Below are 22,997 nucleotides of genomic sequence, written 5' to 3' on the forward strand. Positions count from 1 at the left end.
GGGATAAAATAGGCCCCCAGAGGGCTCCTATCAGACCCCTGAGCAACTGGCTGTCATCTACTTCCTTCTTCCTCTCTCTTGCTTTCTTCTGCATCACAGCTTGCTTTGCCAGGCTTTCTCAATTAAATAGGAACTACAGAGCAAAACCTCTGTTTTCTCCATTGGCTGAGGCTTCTTACTTGGGGAGGAGGGGAGAGGGAGGAATAGCTTGCTTTGCCAGGCTCTCTCAGTCGCACAGCAGAGCTACTGAGCCAAGCCTCTCTTCTTTCTGTTGGCTGTGGCTCTTCCCCCTACTGGTCCCCTGGGGAAGGAAGGAAAGAGCCAGAGCTTCCTTTGTCCAGTTCCCTTGTTCGCACAGGAGAGACACAAAGAAAGCAACTTAAGACTGATGAGTGCTGATTTTCAAAGCATGTTTTATTTTGAGTTTTTAAAAATCTTTCATTGTGTTTGTGTCTTTTATAAAGTTTATATCTCTGCTACCTGGCGTTACATTTTATGACACACATGGCCTGGCCCAACAAGGTCTCATTTATGTCAGATCTGGCCCTTATAATAAATGAGTTTGACACCCTGGCCTAGAGGTTATAATGGATCCAGTGTTACTGCTTGGAGAAGCAAGTTAATGCAACTGCCAATTTTTTTCCTTTTTTTCCTTTCTTCCAACTTCATTTCACCAAAAAAAAGACCTATCTTGACTTGTTCAGTCTTGTCACCTGGAACCATGCCATAATAACATCAAGACTAGACTTCTGAATGTTTGCCCTTGAAGTATACTCAGATTCAATTTGCTGCTGCTAAGGTATTATCAGGAGTTAGGCAGAACATACATCATACTCATTCTGCAGTCACTCCATAAGCTTTTCATCAGTTACGGGGTTCAGTTCAAGGAATTGTCTATCGCAAACAAGGACGTTCATGGGCTTGGTTCTTCTTATTTGCAGCACGGCCTCTCCTCTTATTGTCCTCCATTAAAAGCTTCACTCATCTGAACAGGGCTTTTTTGAGGTGCCACCCTGCCAATGGGCAAGACCAACAACTACCCATATACATGCTTTCTCTGTAATGTCTGCCACCTTGTGGAATGGCCTGTCCAAAGAAAATAGGAAGATTCCCATGCTTCTGTCGTTCCACAAGCTATGTAAAACAGAATTGTTCAGGGAGAATTTTTTATAAAGTTAATATTATTACCTGGCTGTATGAATTATCTTACCCTTACTGCCTTGCTTTCTACCTATGTGATACCATTTTCTTCACTGTTTAACATATGTCTATTTATGCTTTGTTTCATATTTCTGTAATCCCAGTCCTATTACATTGCTTATCCTATTGATTTCATTGGCCTATGCTATGTAATCTGTCGAGTCTTGCTGAGAAAGGGTGACTATAAATAACACAAATTAGTGGGCAGAGCTGAAGTTAGCTGGCTCTGTAAAGAGCTTAAGGATTCTGTTGGATCCTATACCTCTTTTTAAAAAGATCAAGGCAATGAAGTTGATAAAAATGCATCGTATCAGCTGCATTTGGTGCATAAATTTCTCTCTTTTCCTGAGCTCCAGGGACTCAACTATGCTGAGCCATGTTTCTAAAGATTGTTGCAACGCACACATTTTGTGGACTTGAAGATTAACTGGAATTAGTAATTGGTATAGAACAGACAGCCTTACATGTGAACTAAAGCTCGTAGGTTGAAGCATATTACTCCCATTTTGAAACAGCTACACTGGCTGCCAGTATTGCTTCTGTGTCCAAATCAAAGTGCTGCTTTCACCTTTCACACAATCTGGAGACAGCTTGTCACCCCTCAGTCGACGTTTCTCCAAGCTAAAGAGCCCTAAGCGTTTCAACCTTTCTTCATAGGGAAGGTGTTCCAGCCCTTTAATCATTCTAGTTGCCCTTTTCTGAACTTTCTCCAATGCTATAATATCCTTTTTGAGGTGCAGCGACCAGAACTGCACACAGTACTCCAAATGAGACCGCACCATCGATTTATACAGGGGCATTATGATACTGGCTGATTTGTTTTCAATTCCCTTCCTAATATCAGTGGCTATTAGCCACAGTGTGTGTGTGTGTGTGTGTGTGTATTTGGCCGCTGTGTGACACAGAATGTTGGACTGGGTGGGCCATTGGCCTGATCTAACATGGCTTCTCTTATGTTCTTATGCTCTTTAAAGATTGTTTCGTCTGTTATGAGCCTGCTCATCACCTTAGATCTCCTCGGTACTGGCTCCTGATTGTCAGGCCAGTTACAGCACAAGCCCTTTTTTCCCAGTGGCACCTCCAGAATTGTAGAAGGCCTTTTGTTTTTAAAGGCTTTTATTAGTTTTCTAGAAATTGGGGAAAAGGGGTAAAGGAGGATAAGAAATTAAAGTTACACATCAATCTTAGTATGCATATAAAGTACTTTCATGAAATACAAGTCTGCATCTACTATACTTTCTTAAAATACATAAATTGTCACATATTATTATTATTATTATTATTATTATCTCTTAGCTTTACATCATCAACATTTTGGTATTTTGTATTGTAAATCTTGTTAAGATACCTGTTTAATTTGACATTTCCAACGAAAGTAATCTTATAGTACAAAGTACAGGAGAAAGGAGATATAAGTTCACACCAGAGAATCTTAAGATTCTCCCTAGGAGGCGGAGGACATCTTGGGTGCTTTCCCACCGTCCAATCAGGGAGGCAGGAATCAAAACTTCCTCTTCCTGTGGCTGTGGGGAACCACCCATCTTCAGTTCCTTTCCTGCCTCGACAGGGAGAGCATGTGCTTAGGATAGGTTCTATCCCTTTGATTGCCCTTTAAAAAAAAAAAAAAAAGAATCCTTTCTTCCTCTTTCCCCTTTTACTTCTTTGCTCCTTGAGCTGTTCCTTACCTTCAACTTTAACTCCAGCCTTTATTTCAACCTTTACAGCCCCCTCTGCGCCTTTAATTTTCTCCAGCCCGATTCTGGCTTCCTCTTCTGTTCCCCCCCCTCCTTCCCCCGCACCGAAGAGGAGCGACGCGCCGGCGGCCCCGGGCTGTGTTACAAGCCGCGGCGCGGAGTGCAGCAACAGCACCCGAAGCCAGCAGATGGCGCGCAGGGCGAGGGACGCCTTCCTAGAAGAGGACTCGGCTACCAGCGCAGCGCGCGGAGCCGAAAGGCCGCTTTCCGGAGCCGGCATGACCGCAGGGCTTGCCTCGGCTGCCGGCAACGTGCCCTGTAGGGGCAGAACGCCAAGGAGCGAAAGAAAGCGGCGCTGGTCATCTTCGGCAGCTGAGGAGGCCTCCTCCTCAGAGCGCCGCCCTGGCCCCGGTGGCCATTTCGAAAAGCGCAAAAGGGCGCGAAAAGACGGCGACCAGCAAAATAACAGCCTCCAGGGACAGGGATCCTCGGATACCAACCTCCAGGCGGGAGACTTCGATTCCTTCGAAGATCAACCACAACGGGAGGCTGCACAGACCTTTCAGCCCCAGACGGGCTTGGGTAACGTACCCATGATGGGATCTTCTTTATTTGCTGATTTTCTAGACTCAATTAAACAGACTGTGGGGGCTGCAGTTAAGGCTGCCACTCTTAAGAGGCCAAGACACCCTAGCCCATCCCCTTCCTCCAGATCACCCTCACCCAAAAGGCCTAGGGAGCACGGCCTCCCCTCTAGGGCCGCAAGGGGCTCCCTGGTCAGTGACTTCCTAGAGGGAGAGAGATCCCAGTATGGGGATCAGTCAGATGAATCAGAAGAGGGGGAAAGGGAGGAGGGCGAATTCATCTCGGACGAGGAGATAGAGGGTATGCCTGCACCAGAACCCTCCTCACGCTTCTTCAGGGCAGAGGAGTTTCAATCCCTCTTACCCAAGGTGCTGGCCGCACTGGACCTCCAAGGGTCTCCAGAGGATCAGGAGGCTACCGACCCCCTGACTAACCCCAGGAACAAACCCAAGGGGAACTCAGAGTTCTTCCCTAGGCACCGATCCTCTAACAGGATCTTCCCTTTCCCAGAGTTCTTTGAGCGCCAGCTAAGAGCCGAATGGGCAAAGCCAAGTACCAGCAGGCAGGTTCCCAACTCTATTAAGAAGCTTTATGAACTACCTGCCTTTGCTAATGACATGCTACAGGTCCCGTTAGTAGATGCACCTGTGGCAGCTCTACAGTCCCATGGCCTACTAGCAGAAGATGGCCAGGGGTCGATTAGGGACAACTGGGACAGGAAGATTGACCTGGCCCTGAAGAGGAGCCATGAGGCTACGGCCCTGGCAATCAAAGCTGCTGCCGCCAACTCTATAGTCTCTAGGGCGGCGATAGTGTGGATCAGACGTCTGTCTCAGCTCTTGCCGGAGGCAGATAGAAGGACCCTGGAGGGCACCAGCAGACTCATGCGGGCGGCTGAGTTCTCAGCAGATGCCTCCTTAGACGCTCTTACCTTCTCCGCCAGGGCGATGGCAGCTAACGCGGTAGCCAGAAGGGGGCTTTGGCTTAGAGCCTGGCCAGCCGACGTCCATTCCAAGTCGATCGTTTCAGGATATCCCTTTCAGGGTGAGAAGCTATTCGGTGACACACTGGAAAAGATCCTCGTGGAGACGCGAGATAAGAAGAAGGCCATGCCTAAATTCCTGAGGCGCACCGACAGGCGAGGGTTCAGCTCCAATTCCTTTCGGACCCCATCCAACTTCCACAAACCGAAGCAGGAGTACAAGAAATCAACCTGGAGCCAACCTAAGCAGGGTTTCCAGAAGAACCCCCCCCACAACCCATTTCAGAGGAACCAGCCCGATAGATCGGGCAGATTCCAGAAGGGCCCCAAGCCCAACCAGGCATGACTGGGACCACATCCCAGTAGGGGGCCGCCTGCTACACTTTCATCAGGCTTGGGTGGAATCGCAGGCGGACTCTTGGACTCTAGAGATTGTCTCCCGGGGCTACCCGATAGAGTTCAGGCGTACACCCCCAGATCGTTTCATCATTTCCCCACTCCGCTCAAACCCGGAGCGGAGGGACATCACCCTCAAGGCAATACGCCACCTTCTGGACTCAGCGGCCATAGAACAAGTCCCTACGAAACAGAAATATCAAGGTGTCTACTCCATCTTCTTCACAGTTCCCAAGAGGAACGGGGACTGGAGAGCAATCTTGGACTTAAAATTCCTGAACAGAAACATCAAACTACGGCACTTCAGGATGGAATCCATCAAGTCCATAACAGAGGCCCTGAACCACAGGGACTACATGGCATCGCTGGATCTGACAGAGGCCTATCTACATATCCCAATTCTACCCTCACACCGCAAGTTCCTGCGTTTCTGCGTAAAGGGCTCTCACTACCAGTTCAGAGCTCTACCCTTCGGGCTTGCAACGGCTCCACGGGTGTTCACCAAGGTGTTGGCGAACCTGATTGCACACCTCAGACAGAGGGGCATACACGTGCATCCGTACCTCGACGACCTGTTGCTGAGGTCATCGTCAAGGGAGAAAGCAGAACAGGACTTACGGAGCACAGTCAACTGCCTCCAAAGACACGGCTTCCTGATCAATACAGCCAAGAGTCACCTTCGACCGACTCAGAGACTAGAGCACCTGGGCATGATAGTGGACACAAACCTCAAAGCCATCTTTCTCCCAGAGGACAAGATCTTAAAGACAATGACGTTGGCACAACAGGTGATCCAGGCGTCATCATCATCACTACTGACTCTAGCAAGACTCATGGGCCTCCTCATCTCAAACCTCGAGGCACTACAGTGGGGTCGGCACCACACCAGACAACTCCAGATGTTCCTTCGCCCCCACCAACTACACATCATGGAGAGACGCTCCATATCCCTTTCACTGCCCCCGGCGGTGAAGGAGAGCCTCAGGTGGTGGACCAAGGCCAGCAACTTACGCCAGGGGAGAGTCTTCCTCATAGAGGGGGAGCTGCAACTGTTCTCAGACGCCAGCCTCTCCGGTTGGGGGGCAACCCTCAACGAGATCCCAACACAGGGCCAGTGGTCGACCAGGGAATCGAACCTCCCAATCAACCTACTAGAGCTTCGGGCAGTTCGCCTAGCCCTTTTACACTTCCAGGACCAAGTCTCAGGCCAACACGTCCTAGTGCGAACGGATAACATAGCAGCGAAGGCCTACCTAAACAATCAAGGGGGGTCCAGGTCCAGCTCCCTCTACAGGGAGGCCGGAAAACTGTTCGGCTGGGCAGAACTTCATCTGAAGTCAATAAGAGCAGAACACATCAAGGGGGCGCACAACGTGCAGGCGGACTGGCTCAGTCGAGAGAGCATCCAGGCAGGGGAGTGGTCTCTCAACAGGACTATATTCCTACAGATAGTGGATCACTTCGGCCTGCCAACCCTGGACCTCTTCGCATCTCCACAGAATCACCAGCTGCCCCGGTTCTTCACAAGGTACTTTCACAGTCAGGCGGAGGCCACAGACGCCCTAACATCCCCGTGGCCTCAAGGTCTCCTGTATGCCTTCCCGCCAATCCCGGTCATCCCAAAAGTTCTCAGAAGGATCAGGTCGCTGGGGGCAGAAGTCATCTTAGTTGCGCCCTGGTGGCCTCGGCGTCCCTGGTTCTCTTCAATCCAGCAGTTGTCGGTGGAGAAACCCCTCCACCTACCAACCGGGCCGGACATGCTGCTGCAGGGACCAGTGTGGCACCCCCGCCCAGAATGGCTGAGATTGACCGCGTGGAGGTTGAGAGGAGATCGCTACTAGACCTAGGGTACACCAGCGAAGTGACGAATACCATCCTAGCATCCAGAAAGGAATCCACGACGCGGATCTACAACATGTCTTGGAAAGCCTTCCACAGGTGGTGCCGGAGAAAGAGTGTGGATCCATTACACCCTACTGTTCCCAGGGTGCTACAATTCCTTCAGGATGGGCTACAGTCCGGCCTGAAGCCAGCCACCCTCAAACGCCAGATCGCGGCACTGTCGTCAGTACTTCAGCAGGTGGATGGTGTATCCCTGTCGTCTCACCCTCACATCCGACGGTTCCTTAGAGGGGCTTCCTTAAGCTCCCCACCGCAGACTCATCGGTTCCCGACCTGGAGGCTGAACCCAGTGCTGACCGCCCTAACAGGTCCACCCTTCGAACCGCTCATGCAAGTGCCCTTAAAGATGCTTCACATGAAGACGATTTTCCTGGTGGCAATAACATCGGCCAGAAGGGTCTCTGAGTTAGGAGCTCTGTCTGCTAGGAAGGAGCTATGCGTGTTCCACAAGGACAAGGTCGTACTCTACCCGGATCCTACCTTCCAACCAAAGGTGTCATCCAGATTCCACCAAAATCAAGAGATCAACCTACCATCCTTTTGTCCGGATCCCAGACACCCCAAGGAACGAACCTGGCACACCCTGGACGTGCGCAGGGCGATCAAAGTCTACCTGATTAGAACAGAGTCACTACGTAAGTCAGACTCTATGTTCATCAATATCTCTGCACCCAGAATGGGGCAAAAGATGTCCAAGTCGGCCATTAGTTATGCCATTAAGCAGTGCATAGCGGAGGCCTACAAGGCCTTGCACCTCGAGGTTCCGCCTGGGATCACAGCACACTTGACCAGAAGCGCAGCCGCTAACGCAGCCTTCAGCAGGAACGCCTCAGTCGAGGAAGTGTGTAAGGCAGCTACGTGGTCGTCAATCTCCACCTTCGTTCGACACTACAAGCTGAACTCTTACGCGTCGGCGGATGCGGCCTTCGGTAGACGAATCTTACAGCATGTACTGCCTGAGTAGGGCGATCCCTCCCTAAGTAACCTACTGCTCTAGGAGCACCCAAGATGTCCTCCGCCTCCTAGGGAGAACGACCCTTGGCACTTACCGTGAGGGGTCCTTCTCCTAGGAGGAAAGGAGGACATCTTGCCCTCCCATCTATCGCCCTACCTTGGGCAGCTGAATTCTCCACTGTATCTAACTACATCTCTACCAACATTTGATGGTCTTCAGGCCTGGTCCCTACTTTTCCTATCTATAAAGTTTATACTTTCGTCGATCGCCCATCTCCCTTATGGGCACCGACAGACTAATAGTTGTTGCTGTTTTCACTTGTTAGAAGTTTTTTATTTTTATAGATACAGTTAACGTTATACTGCTGCTCGGAGTCACTCGAACTGAAGATGGGTGGTTCCCCACAGCCACAGGAAGAGGAAGTTTTGATTCCTGCCTCCCTGATTGGACGGTGGGAAAGCACCCAAGATGTCCTCCTTTCCTCCTAGGAGAAGGACCCCTCACGGTAAGTGCCAAGGGTCGATCTTGAGTATCTAACCAAGTATAGAATTTCAACCAATGTCTTCTTGCTTCTTCCTTAGATTTCCCAGCCAACAGCTGGGATAAGTAGTCCAACTCCGCTGTTTCAAGAATTTTTCCCACCAAGTCCATTCTCGTGGGAGTTTCCTGAAGTTTCCATCTCTGTGCCAAAAGAATCCTGGCTGCTGTGCTAATGTGCGCCACCGAATGTCTCATCTCTTTGGAGTAGTCCTCAGGAAATATATTCAATAAAAATAGTTCTGTTTTGAATTGAATCTGTGTCTTCATAATCTTCTGTAATAATTTGTGAACCATTTTCCAATAGTCCTTCACCATCTCACATGTCCACCACATATGATAAAAAGAACCCACCTGTTTAGCACATTTCCAACATTTGTTAGACATATTAGTATACATCTTACACAACTTCTGTGAGGTCATGTACCATCTGTTAAACATCTTATACAAATTTTCTTTAAAGGTTAGTTACCTGGTTAATTTAATATTGAATTTCCACAAACTTTCCCATTCTTCTAACATAATATTATGGCCCAATTTTTTTGCTCGTTGGACCATACAGTCTTTTACAACTTCATCTTGCATCTTCATCTGTAGTAGGTATGCATATAATTTGGAGATTAGCTTTTCTTGAGGACCTAGAAGGATTTTATCAAATGGGTGTTCCTCTGTGTTAAAGCCTATCGTCTTGTCTTTGGCATACCTAGATTCAACTTGCATTCTCAACCACCAACTCATTTTAATGTCCATGCTTTCTAACTCTTCTCTGGTTTTCAGTTGGTTATCTTTTCCCAACAGGTCATCATATCTATAACTCTGGTTACGTTTTAAAAGATTTGGATGAGTGAATGCTTCCACTGGGGATACCCATCTTGGAATTTTCTGGTAAATTCTCGTTTTTAACCATAACCATGTATGATACAAAGATTTACGGAACCAATGATTCTTAAAATAGGAATGTCCTTCAAGTCTTTGATACCATAGATAAGCATGCCAGCCCAAATTAAGATCATGTCCCTCTAACAGCAATTGTCTCTTATCATTCAGTAGTATTCAGTCTCTTACCCACAAGAGCACAGAAGCTTTATAATACAGTTGGCAATCTGGAAGGCCCTGTAGAAAGCCTTCTTGAGACATTGCTGAGGACCTCCTCAATGTGTGTCTTGCATAAGAAGTCTGTGATTTTTAGGCAAACATTTGATAATTCAGAGAATCATAGAATTGAAAGGGACCATGCAGGCCAATTAGTCTAACCCCTTGCTCAATGCAGGATCAGCCTAAAATATTTCTGGCAACTATTCATCCAGGCACTGCTTGATGACTGCCAGTATGTATGTGTGTGGGGGGAGCTCACCATCTCACTAGGCAGCCAATAAATAACACTGCTAAACTACTTTTACTGCAATTTCCCTCCTAATATCCAGCCAGTATCTTTCCACCTATAATTTAAACCCATTATTGCAAGTTCAATCTGCTGCCACCAACAGAACCAGCTCTCTGCTCTCCTCTAAGTTTCAGCCATTTCAAATATTTAAAGAGAACAACCATGTCCCCCCCCCCCCCCCCAGCGCTTCCTCATCTCCATACTCTTCTCATAGGGCTTGGTCTCCAGGCCCCTGATCATCCTCATCACTCTCGTCTGCGCCCACTCCATTCTGTCCACATCCTTTTTGAAATGGAGGGCATAATTCTGTATAAGGGTGTAATATTCAGGGACAAAATGTTGTGTAACTCTTTCTCTAGTTTTAATTGTTTGTTGTCTGCGGATCAGGTTTCTTGTAAGCTGCTTTAAACCACTCTGGTTTGCAGGTAAGGTGTATAATATTTAAATAAACAAGCATGAAGACTTGGGCTATGCTGTGTTCTTCAGTGCTCTACAGCTGATGAGGTTCAAGTGTAAAAGAGCTTTCTTTCATATGGTATCTCAGTAACACTGTACTGCAAAGAGCGTGCTTCAAAGAAGTTTGCTTATCCCCCACACTACTTCTCTTGTCCCTGTTGCACAGCCGGCGCCAGTCTGAAAAGGCCAATTCAAATGCTTCCTTATTGGCACTGGCTCCTTAGGCTTGGCTTTTGCTTGGGGTTTATAAAAAAAAAAGGAGCAGCTGTTTGTCTTTTCCAGCCCTGTTTTTTTTCCTGTTGCCTTTGCTGCTTTCTTATTGGCTGAAGGAAGGAGGGAGGGTAGAGTGAAGTAAGCTGTGTAAACTCTGTGAATGTGGTTGGACTAGTTTTCTGAGGAGGGAAGAGGAGAGAGATCTGGCAAAGCAACGAGAGGTTGTACTGGCAGTTTCCAGTTTTTCCCTTCTCTTTCCCTCTTTTTCTTCCTGACCATGGTTGGGGATCACTGTAACCTCAGTGGTGAAAGACCAGTACTTTCCCAACCCCCCAAAGCTGGATTAAGCTGCAAAATGGTTCTGCAGGCTGTGGGCAAAGTATTAAGGTAACTTTTAAAAATTTCTTGGTAGGAGGAAGAGAAGAAGGGGAACATATGCTGCGTGATAAAAGGCAAAGCTGTTGTTTTTTGGAGAGAACAGGATTGCAGCACTGGATCCTTGAGAAAATAGATTTATGCAAGAAACTTAAGGTCTTGTTTACTACTTCTGGGTCTTCAGTAAAGAGCTTGATGATTAAGTGACTTGATTTTGCTCAGTATCTTCTTGTGGGAGGGACACTGGCTTCCCTGTTCATTATCTGAAATTCAGAGTCAAAAGAGCAACTTACGTGCAGAACATTTTAGACTTCGTGCACACTTGTGTCTTTGTTCTAAATGTTAACTGAACTTGATCTGAGAAGGATACCTGTTCCCAAGAGGAAAAGCAGGATATAAATGTTTTAAGAAAAGCAGTGCTTTGTGGCAAGTATGTAGTTAGTGGCTACTTGTGAAGGGAGGCTTATTTTAACTAAGCCTGCAGTCCTGTGGACATTTACTTTTGAGTATGTCTCACCAAAATCAGTGGTACCTACTTCTGAAGAAAGATATGTGGGGTCAAGCTGTTAGATTAAGTATCTGACTCACAGATGTCTTATCAGACAGATGCATTTTATTCAGCAGTGGCCTTTTAGTCACAGAGTTTAGCTGTATGAATCTGTACATGGGAATGTTGTGAAGACAGGAAGATGAGATTTATAAAGCATGCTAAAATATTGTAATAATTTATATCAAAGAATAGCTTAGTGCTGAGTTGTCAAGTAGGAGCAGCTTTCTGATTAGAAAGTATACATGCTCATTGTTAAATGAGAGAAAATTTACCGCACATGAAATGAGCAGTTTTCAGTAGGAATTACCCCTGCTTAATTAATATGCACGTTCTTCTTTAAGACTGAAATGGATCATTCAGTAGTGTAGTTGTAGCTGTACATTGAAGGAGATTATCATTCTAGCAATGCCTGATTAGTACTTCTAATATTTAAGACTAATTGTTAAAACAGTTCATCAACTAGAATGTGATCTTCTGTTGTTTTGGCTAATAAGAAAAGGATGCCCTAAATAAATAAATAAAAATGCCATTTATCAGTCCAGCATGTGAATGAGAATCTTAAACTGAAGTTTTGTGGTTGACTAAAGAAAGAAAAAGCAGGTACACATTTAGACGTCACATATGATATGAAGCTAGGGTTGCCATGTCGCACCTGACCATCAGATGGGGATAGCAGGGTAGAGTGGTCAGATCCAGGTTGGGAAACTCCTGGAGATTTGGGGATGGAGTCTGGGGAGGACAGGGAGCTCAGTGAGATACAGTGCCACAGAGCCCAGATTTCAAAACATCAAGTTTTCTCCAGGGGAACTGACCTCTGTAGTCTGAAAATGAGCTTTAATCCAGGGGATTCCCAAGTCCCACCTGGAAGCTGGCATCCCTATTTGAAGCTGGTAAAGAATTTTAATATTACTTGGGGTTCAATACATAAAATTGAGTTTTTGCTGCTTTAAATAAGTACTGCCCCTTTGGATGTGGATTGATTCGAAATACGTTTTACTTCAGCATAGTGCTACTCATTCTCCTTCCTCCCTCCATTTCAACTAAGTCCCTTTTTTGTTTGTTGTCTTTAAAATAAAAGAAGTTAAGAAACTGCTGTTGCCAACAGTGAAAGTGTTATTAAAATGTGTGTGTAAATAGTTACAAATAAATACTGGGGATTTTCCGTGGCTTGTAAAGCAAATTTCTATGTGGCAAATGATTTTGAATGTTTCCATAACCTTCTTTTGTTCCCTTCCCCATCAAAATGTGATGTAGATGAGAAGTACATGAATTGCACTTCATCATTATCTGTGCAGTCAATGTATTTGTCAAACAAAGTTTCTTACAACTACGGTAACTTTTTTTGAAATATTTGTCATGGCAGTGTTGCTATAACTGAGAGGGGCCTTTGTCTTTCATGTGGCTGATGAAGAAAACTGTAAACTAGCTGATTAGCAATGGCAACATAGGTTGTGTGTAAAATACTAATGATATGGTGCGTGAGTCTGATCACCTCACTGAGAGTTAAATATAATGACTGCTGTTTGGGGTGGAGTTGTGGCTTGTCTGACAGCGTGGGCTACCATCTTTTGCTTGAAACAAGCTGCAATTATCATGGAAGGAAAATGTGATGTCAGCATGGCGATGTTTTATCATTTTTCTGGATTCTGTTCTAAATTATCCAGTGGAATACAAATGCCCTCATTGTCTGGGTCAGGCTCCCTAGCTCATATTGTTTTAGTATGTCTTCAAAACAATACTACACAACACAAATATTTAACTCTTTGAATAAAACAGCAAACAATACTTTCCGAGAAGCAGATGCTATGTGATCTGCTATCAAACAGATAGGAAACTGTGTGAGAGATGTGACAATTTTTCTCTTTATAGAGTCGAGGGAACTGACTTTCATTCTCATTTTTTTGTGTGTGAGAAACTGTGGATGAATAGCTAATGGCTGTTAAATCTAGGGAAAGGAAATGGTAAGAAAAAAATCTGTATCGTGAATTTCAGAATCCTGCTTTAATTTTTATCAGAAACCTTTCCTTTAATTTTTTAAAAAATCTGTATCTTGGAATTGGAGAGAGATACATGAAAACTTGGATTTTGCCCAATGAATGCTGCGAGGGAATTGCTGAATAAGAGGTCCAGATGTTGGTGCCTGAGCTTCAGTGCTCAATATACTTCCCATAGCCCTCCGCATGCCAAACAGGACCAGAATAAATTAGGTAAAATAAGAACATACAGATATGCTTATGCTTGATTTGTGTAATGCATATGAGCACATAATTGAGCTATATCAGTGGTTTGAGTTACCTTAGTGAGGAATTTTGATTTCTAAATGTATTCCCGTTAACAATAGATTATATGCCTTGAGCATGAAAAATGATGAAGTTGAAGAGAAATTTGGCTCTTAATTTCTTTGATTTTTCAAACAAGCATTGGAACTTATTAAAAACTGAAACCTGAAATGGGTTTCTTTGTATTCAGATGCTCATGAAAGGTTCCAGCAAGAAAGGAAGTGGCCAATTAAATCTTTCCAAATCTCTTTGCAAGTAATTACTCACAGTCAACAGGACTGGGAATACAAAAAACCTACAGGAGTCTAATACCTCTTACCTTGAGCCAGTTCTAAAGGGAGATGAAACAAGGAACAACAAGCATAGACTACCAGAAAGAATAAATAAATTACAATAGGGGGTTGGGTACTGAAAAATATACCACCAAAAAGGCTGATACTAAATTGAAAAGCACTGAGTCACTTACAGTGCAATCCTAAAAAGAGTTACTTCAGTTTAAGTCCATTGAAATGAATTGGCTTAGACTGGAATAACTCTGTTTAGGATTGTACTGTTAAACTCAGGTAGGTTGTATTTGGTATCTAAGAGTTAATATTCTTTTAACTTGTCTGGCTTTAGAGAAGTAAGTTGGATGGCTGAATTCTTCAGGGACTAAAATCAGAAGAACAGTGGCCTGTTCATGCTGCCATAATCCAGATGTTTGATGAGATTGTTAGGATGTAGGCACTTGGCTTCTAGTCAAAATGCATCCACCTTTTGAAGAATTTGGTGTAAATTACCTACATATTCATATGCAGGCAGCACCAACCATTTTCTTAATTGTTTGTACCATTGCATTGATTTTCCTTTCCTCGCCAATCTGCCATTTTGTAGGAGGTGGGGATGCTGAAAAAGTAATATGAAAATTAATATTTCACATAATTGATGGCTAAATTGTGCTTCTGAATATGATGGATCAGTAATGTTTGTCTTTGATACAGCTTCTTCCCAAGCAGCTTAGGCAAGAAGCCCACATACTTACATGTGCAAGATCTCTGAAGTGTGGAAGGTCAATATGTTGAGGTTTACCCTTTCCAGCACCCAGAATCTCTGTACTGGTAAAATATAGTAATGATAGAAGATCTGGCCAAGATAGGGATGTTGTCACAATGGTATATGAAGCAAAACTTTTCTGGCCAGTATTTGTAAGGGTTGAGTCCTGTTGATCTGACCCATTCATTACAGCACTTTCTGCATGTACAAGAGAGCTTGTTGTGCTGTAGGAGGCACCATTGGAATGGAAACAACCATAATAATTATTTCATGTGTTAAAATAGCCATTGTTAAAAACAAAGCAGTGCTAGATTCATTTTGTCCGTGAGTTCCACCTTACATTGTATTGTCCCAGCTTCCTTGCAATTTGGAGCAAAAGAAGAAAAATTTACTTGTGTAGGCTGGTTTATCTTTATATGACAATACTTTGGCTGTTTCTGCAGCAGAACTGGGGATGTAGAGTGGCAGAACTAGGATGTGTGCAAAGCCTTAAAGCCCACTGACAAAAGACCCTGTAGGTGTGTGCGTGTAGGCATCCTTGCAGATGCTACTTATATCATCTGAGAGTATCTCCATGACCAAGAAACTAGAAATGTGTCAGCAGGGACATGCAAAGAACTTGTGGGAGCAGTTATCTTATTCCCCCCACCTTTGCTTGGTTCTCTGTCTCTCTTTCTCATTCTCCCTCTTCAAGTGTTATGCACTCTCCCACTTTCTCTTTCTTTGTCCCCCACCCACCACTCTTTGTCTTGTTCTCCCTCCCCCAAGGAGGACCTGCTGTCATTCTTCCTCTCTCTTGTTCCTTGTGACAGTATTTCTTCTTTTCTCCCCCCCCCCCAACGCTTGATGTCTCCAATTCTCTTTTTGCTGTCTTTCTCTCTGTCCAATTCCTACAGCATCTCTTTGTCTCTCACACTTCGTTTCTTTCTCCATTCTCCCTCTAAACATTCTCTCTCTCTTCCCCCCCCCCCCCGGTGAATCAAAAGACCATGGTTGGTTACATCAAACACTTCTGAAGGGTCTAACAATATCAGTAGTGCCAACCTACCTTGATTCAGCTGTCTTTGAAGATCATCCATGAAGGTAATCAGCACTGTTTCTATCCCATAGCCTGGATAGAAACCAGACTGGAATGGATCTCTTGCTGATGTTTCATCCAGGAAACTCTGGAGCTGCTAGGCAACCACTCTTTCAGGTATCTTACCCAGAAACAAAAGATTCAAGACTGAGCAGTAATTAGCTGGGTCAGTAGGATCCAGAGTTGGCTTTTTAAAGTAGAATAACCACAGCCTCTTTCAACCTCTCTGGATGTACCCCTGAAACCAGGGACAGCTTGTCTACCAAGGGGCCCTATATACCTTTGCTACTGGCCTTTGCAAGCCATGAAAGATACAAGTCTAGGAGGCACATGGTAGGCCTAACAGCACCTAAAATCCTGTTGACATTAGCTTAAGAAACCCAATTGAAGGTTTCAGTAATTGAATCCAGATGGCGAAGGGACCAACAGTTCACTTACTGTATCAATAGTGGCTAGAAGATTGCGGCAGAGAGACAAGGCTTTTTTCACAAAAACCTCAGAGTTAAGAGCCAGTTTCCTAACTTTTAAGTTTTTCTTGGTAAGAGAAGTTAATGATCCATTTACCATAAATAATTATGCTGAGTTTGAGCTTGCAGAAGCTATGGAAGCTGTGAAATACTCCTTCACAGCATCCACATCCATCTCATAGGTCTTCATAAATGTCCCATATGATGTTCTTGTCTCTTCATTGTGAGTTCGCTGCCACACTCTGTCTTGCTCTCTGAGCTCTCTTTTCATTCTCCTGAGTTCCATTATATACCAGGGAGACAGCTTAGCACAGGAGCAGAGAGGGACTTCATCAGTGGCTTCAGAGAGACAGGAATTCCAGTCCTCTATCACCGCATCTAATGAATTACCAGAAGGCATCGGATCCCACAGAACATTCTAGAATCCAGTTGAATCCACAAGTCTGCTCAGGCTAGCATGAATCTGCTCATTGCCTAGACAGGGAATGTTCATCCATTCTATAGGGCAAAGTTATTTGACCACGCCACTCTGTCCTTATCTGCCAGATCCATATTTATCCCTACGCCAAAGATCAAGTCTAGCATGTGGGCTGTCTGTTATATGGGACCTGATACAATCTGGGAGAGTCCTAGTGCTGCCATTGATGGCATCAGGTCCACAGCCTGCATGGAGTCTGCAGCATTAACATGGACATTGAAGTCCCCCAAGACTATCAAGTTACATTTTTGTACGCCTGTGCAAAAATATTCTTTAATCTTTTGACCTGCTCTGTAAACAGTACTTGAAAAGAGATAATCTAAATTTTTTTTTAAAAAAAAAACATATTTAAAACGGGCTGGAGATTTGTGGGGAAAGGCAGTATCTGTCTGAACTATATTTGGCTTGTTCTGTTCTTTTTTCCACATTTCCGTTGGACTAAAATAGCTTAGCCGGGAAAATGTTTGACAAAGTAAATTATTGTCTGCAGACAGAGTTCAGGGTCTGAAATCTCTCCAAATTGAAATCTCGTTGCCTTTCTCTCTCTCTCTTCCTTTGGGTGGGGGGGAGCGCAGCTTGCTTTACCAGACCCTTTCAATTGCACAGCAGAGCTACTGAGCCAAGCTATTGGCTAAGTCTCCTCCCCCTCCTGGTCCCCTGTGGTAGGAATGAAAGAGTCAGAGTTTCCTTTGCCCAGTTCCCTGGATCCCATGGGAGAAATACAAAGAAAGCATCTTTAAGACCAATGAGCGCTAATGTTTTAAGCATGTTTGAAGGTTTTTAAAAAATCTTTATTTGTGTTTGTATCCTTTTTAAAGTTTATATTTCTGTTACCTAATCTTAAATAGGTACATACATGGCCCGGCCCAACAAGGTCTCATTTATGTCAGATCTGTCCCTCATAACAAATGAGTTTGACACCCCTGGATTGTAGAATGGATTAATTTCAACAGATGTGAGATACCTGCATTTTATATTGGGAATGGGAAAATAGCATGGAGTTACTTTGCAGGTGGGTTTTAAACAGATGAGTTGTTTAGAACTGTGTTTTGAAAAACACAGTAAGTTTAGAAGTTGGTCCCATTTGAACAAGTTGGAGAAGTTCATCTCATTGTAAATACAATTTAGGGCTGGAAAGTTAACTCCTTGAACTGATACCTATTGTATAAAGGCAAGGGTTCTCAATTTAGAAAATGCAAGAGCCTCGCAGGTACTTGTGGCAATTTCTCCAGTCTTGCCAGCCCTGACCATTTCAATTGTCCCAGACTTCTGCTTAAAATATTCAGGTCTCTTATGAGGATTGACATTTATTAAGTTTTTAATTTTAATGACTATACAATCTTTTTCTAGACATTAGCTTAGCTACCATTCTCATAATTTTATTGTGAAAACAGCCAGGTAAAGATGGATATGGGGATTGGATCCAGATTAAATCTTCCATCAGTGCAATGGAAATCTGCACGCACACACACACACACACCAGCCGGTTTGTCTACTCCAGCCTATTGATTACCATGAAATGCCACATTTTATCAAGCAATATTGAAAGGGAGCCACATGATATGGATTCTCCCCAAGGAAAGTTTTTCCCTGAATGCTTTTTGATGCATGATTTTAATCCAAGATCTAACATTACAGGATAATATTTATAGAGGAAAATTATACACCCACTCTCAGATTTTTAATCCTGTTAACTAATGACGCAATCTGATTTCTGTCTTTAAGTGTAATGCCAAGACCATTATAAGGTAGTATTTTACATCAGTTTTTAGGTATCTGATTTTGATGGTGCATACTCTTTGAAACTGACAGAATAATTTTCTCGTATAGTTTTGTCAAACAACATTTCAGAGAGCTCTGAGAGAGAGCGGATAAGAAGGCTGTAAGGATGAGGATTGGCTTTCTAAACAGCTGGGGAAATTGCTGAGAAATTTGAGTTGTGTGATTGCTGAGAATTTCTGAATTTGTGTGGTTGCTGAAAATTCCTGAATTTGTGTGGTTGCTGGGGAACTGCTGTTTGTTTGTTTTGAGGGGGCTGTGGGTGATTGCTGCTGATTGACTGGGAGTGGCTGTGTTCCTGGGGCAGACTGAGGCCCCACTCTCTTTGCATTATTAAGCTACATCTTGCCAGATGCGCGAGCCAAAGGGCGAGAGCTAAAGAGCTCTTCACCTGCGGCTCTTAGCCTGGGGGCTCTGTAAGGACCAGGAACCCGGATCCCTATTTTCCTTGTGTTCCCAATGAGGTAAGTAGACCCTCCAGAAGGAGAGCCACATAAACACAACAGGATTTAAAGGGGGACTGTATATTTTAAAAAGCTATCATGAAGGTAGAATGCCAGCAGGAGGGTGGGGGCTTTCCAGTGTTTTGCCCTGAGTGTCACATGTATGACTATCTGTCTGCAGAACAGCAGTCTTGGGTGTGTGCTCGATGCAGGGAGCTCAGGGAACGAGTTCATACCCTTGAGGCCAAGGTGGCAGACCTGGAGAAGCAGAGACAGTCAGGCACTCGGAGAAGACTCTTGAAAACGTGTTAGATGAACCCCACTCTGAACATGGCAGCCCTGTTGCTGCCAGGGAGCATGGGGGTCAAGAGGGAACAGAGCACCGTGCTGAAGACAAGGGGAATGCACCCTCAGACAGGACTTCTTCTTCAGTAGTTGAGCGGGTATTTTTTTGTGCCAAGGAACCATCCCTGGGCAGGGAGGGGGGTGGTGGTCTTGGTAGCTGCTGATTTGATCCTTAGGCAAGTAGACAGCTGGGTGGCAAAATTGCGTACTGACCATATGGTGACTTGCCTGCCTACTGCGAAGGTAGCGGACATTACGTGTGTTGTAGATAAGCTGATAGACAGTGCTGGGGAGGAGCCAGTGGTCGTGGTGCATGTTGGTACCAACAATGTGGGGAAATGCAGTTGTGAGGTCCTGGAAGAAAAAATTAGGCTCTTAGGTAGGAAACTTAAGGCCAGGACCTCCAAGGTAGCCTTCTCAGAAGTGCTACCTGTTCCACGTGCAGGGCTAGAGAGACAGGCACAAATTAGACGTCTCAATGTGTAGATGAGACGATGGTGTAGGGAGGAAGGGTTTAAGTTTGTTAGGCAATGGGATGCTTTCTGGAACAAGCGGGTGCTGTACAAAAGAGATGGTCTCCACTTGTCCCCAGAAGGAACCAGGCTGCTGGCGCTTAAAATCAAAAAGGTGGAAGAGCAGTTTTTAAACTGAATCTAGGGGGAAAGCTGACAGGAGACGAAATGTCTCTGGTTCAGGAGGACTCATCTCAAAGAGATGAAGGGTTAGCTGGTACTTTTCTACCAGGTAATGGATCAGAGTTGTCCACTGAGGTAACAAACAGTATGGAGTGTCTGCCAAAGTCTCGAGGCAGCAGGAGGAAGGTTGTGGGCCTAACTTGCCTGGAAAATTATAGATGTTTGTATACAAAAACTAAAAGTGTTTGAAGTAAAATTGGGAAGTTGAAATGTTTAGTGTTGGGGGAAAACATAGATATTGTGGGAATTTCATAAACTTGGTGGAATGAGGAGAAACAGTGGGACACGGTGATTCCTGGATATAAGTTATATCAGAAGGATAGGGAGGGAAGGGTTGGAGGTGGGGTGGCTCTGTATGTCAGAGTAAGACTGAGGTAAAATAATTAGATTCTCTTCTATAAATGCTTTGGGTCGAAATAGAGGGAAATTTAACTATGGGAGTTTGTTATTGCCCACCAAATCAAAAGAGGATGATTATAATATGATGGAAGGATAAAAGATAGTGGCTAAACGTAAAAAATGTGTCGTAATAGGTGATTTTAACTACCCGCAGATTGATTGGGTCAATATGTGTTCAGGTTGAGAGAAAGAGATTGAGTTTCTAGATGCTCTCAATGACTGTGCTGTGGAGCAGATGGTCACAGAACCTATCAGGGGTGTGGCAATCCTGGATTTGGTCCTAAGTAATGGCCAAGACTTGGTGAGAGATGTCAAAGTGATTGCACCGCTTGGGAGCAGTGACCATAACATTATTGATTTCACCATTTGTATAAATAGGGAGTTGCCCCAAAAGACCAGCACAACCACGTTTAACTTTAAAAGGGGTAAATTCTCTGAGATGAGAAGGCATGTGAAGAGGAAACTGAAAGGAAAGGTAAATACAGTCAAAACCCTTAGGGAAGCTTGGAGGCTATTTAAAACTACAATCCTAGAAGCTCAGATAAAATATATATTACAAGTTAGGAAAGGCACAAACAGGTATAAGAAAAGGCCTGCATGGTTAACAAATAAAGTTACAGAAGCTGTAAAAGGTAAGAAGGATTCCTTTAAGCAGTGGAAAGCTAGTCCAAGTGAGATTAATAAAAGGGAACACAGGCTGTGGCAAATCAAATGCAAGACTGTGATCAGGCAGGCAAAAAGGGATTATGAGGAGCATATTGCAAAAAACATAAAGACCAACAATAAAAATGTCTTCAAATACATTAGAAGCAGGAAACCAGCCAGGGAGGCAGTGAGGCCCCAAGGATGACTAAGAGGTAAAAAAATTACTGACAGAGGATAGGGAAACGGTTGAGAAGCTGAATGCATTTTTTGCCTCTGTCTTCACTGTGGAAGAGGAGAAGTGTTTGCCCACTCCAGAACCGCTAATTTTGGAAGGGGTGTTGAAAGACCTGAGTCAGATTGAGGTGACGAGAGAGGAGGTCCTACAACTGATAGACGAATTAAAAACTAATAAGTCACCAGGTCTGGATGGCATACATCCAAGAGTTCTGAAAGTACTCAAAGTTGAACTTGTGGATCTCCTGACAAAAATATGTAATCTTTCATTGAAATTTGCCTCTGTTTCTGAGGACTGGAAGGTAGCAAATGTCACTCTCATTTTTTAAAAGGGTTCCAGAGGAGATCCGGGAAATTACAGGCCAGTCTGTCTGACTTCAATACTGGGAAAGTTGGTAGAAACCATTCTCAAGGACAGAATGAGTAGGCACATTGATGAGCACAAGTTATTGAGGAAGACTCAGCATGGGTTCTGTAAGGGAAGATCTTGCCTCACTAACCTGTTACAGTTCTTTGAGGGGGTGAACAAACATGTGGACAATCGATGTTGTTTACCTTGACTTCCAGAAGGCTTTTGATAAAGTTCCTCATCAAAGCCTCCTTAGTAAGCTCGAGAGTCATGGAGTAAAAGGACAAGTCCTCTTGTGAATCAAAAACTGGCAAATTAATAGGAAACAGAGAGTGAAGATGGTAAGCAGTGGGCTCAGTATTGGGTCCCATGCTCTTTAACTTGTTCATAAATGATTTGGAGTCGAGAGTAAGCAGTGAAGTGGCTACATTTGCAGATGACGCTAAATTGTTCAGGGTGGTGAGAACCAGAGAGGATTGTGAGGCACTCCAAAGGGATCTGTTGAGGCTGGGTGAGTGGGCGTCAACGTTGCAGATGAGGTTCAATGTAGCCAAGTGCAAAGTAATGCACATTAGGGCCAAAAATCCAAGCTACAAATACAAGTTGATAGGGTGTGAACTGGCAGAGACTGGCCAAGAGAGAGATCTTGGGGTCGTTGTAGATAACTCACTGAAAATGTCATGACAGTGTACGATTGCACTAAAAAAGGCAAACGCCATGCTGGGAATTATTAGGAAGGGAATTGAAAACAAATCAGCCAGTATCATAATGCCCCTGTATAAATCGATGGTGCAGCCTCATTTGGAATACTGTGTACAATTCTGGTCACCACACCTCAAAAAGAATATTATAGCACTGGAAAAAGTGCAGAAAAGGGCAACTAGAAAGATTGAAGGGTTTAAACACTTTTCCTATGAAGAAAGGTTAAAACGCTTGGGGCTCATTAGCTTGGAGAAACATTGATTGCAGGGTGACATGATAGAGCAAGGGTGGCCAACAGTAGCTCTCCAGATGTTTTTTGCCTACAACTCCCATCAGTCCCAGCCAGCACGGCCAATGGCTGGGGCTGATGGGAATTGTAGGCAAAAAACATCTGGAGAGCTACCGTTGGGCACCCATGTGATAGAAGTTTACAAGATTATGCATGGGATAGAGAAAGAAGTACTTTTCTTCCTTTCTCACAATACAAGAACTCATGGGCAATCAATGAAATCTCTGAGCAATAGGGTTAGAACGGATAAATGGAAGTACTTCTTCACCCAAAGGGTGATTAACATGGAATTCACTGCCACAGGATGTGGTGGCGGCTACAAGCATAGCCAGCTTTAAAAGGGGTTTGGATAAAAATATGGAGCAGAGGTCCATCAGTGGCTGTTAGCCACAGCATATTATTGGAACTGTCTGAGGCAGTGATGCTCTGTATTCTTGGTGCTTTGGGGGGCAACAGTGGGAGGGCTTCTAGCCCCACTTGTGAACCTCCTTTTTTGGGGGGCCACTGTGAGACACAGAGTGTTGGACTGGATAGGCCATTGGCCTGATCCAACA

General features: G+C 44.5%; 1 protein-coding gene across 3 annotated transcripts in view; it reads left to right on the top strand.

Moving 5' to 3' along the window:
* The window catches only part of MOB2 (MOB kinase activator 2), a 227,207-nt gene that overhangs the window by 159,597 nt on the left and 44,613 nt on the right, over nucleotides 1–22,997 (top strand). Inside the window, exon 2 of one of the 3 annotated variants that reach the window (XM_060262033.1) lies at nucleotides 10,579–10,691. The exons of the other annotated variants lie outside the window; for them this stretch is intronic. Within the exon in view, the coding sequence (XP_060118016.1) occupies nucleotides 10,582–10,691 (110 nt within the window). The 5' untranslated portion in view covers nucleotides 10,579–10,581. The remainder of the gene's footprint in view (nucleotides 1–10,578; nucleotides 10,692–22,997) is intronic. 3 annotated transcript variants of the gene reach the window in all.

The sequence above is a fragment of the Heteronotia binoei genome, chromosome 21, assembly GCF_032191835.1.
Source record: "Heteronotia binoei isolate CCM8104 ecotype False Entrance Well chromosome 21, APGP_CSIRO_Hbin_v1, whole genome shotgun sequence".
Taxonomy (NCBI): Eukaryota; Metazoa; Chordata; class Lepidosauria; order Squamata; family Gekkonidae; genus Heteronotia; species Heteronotia binoei.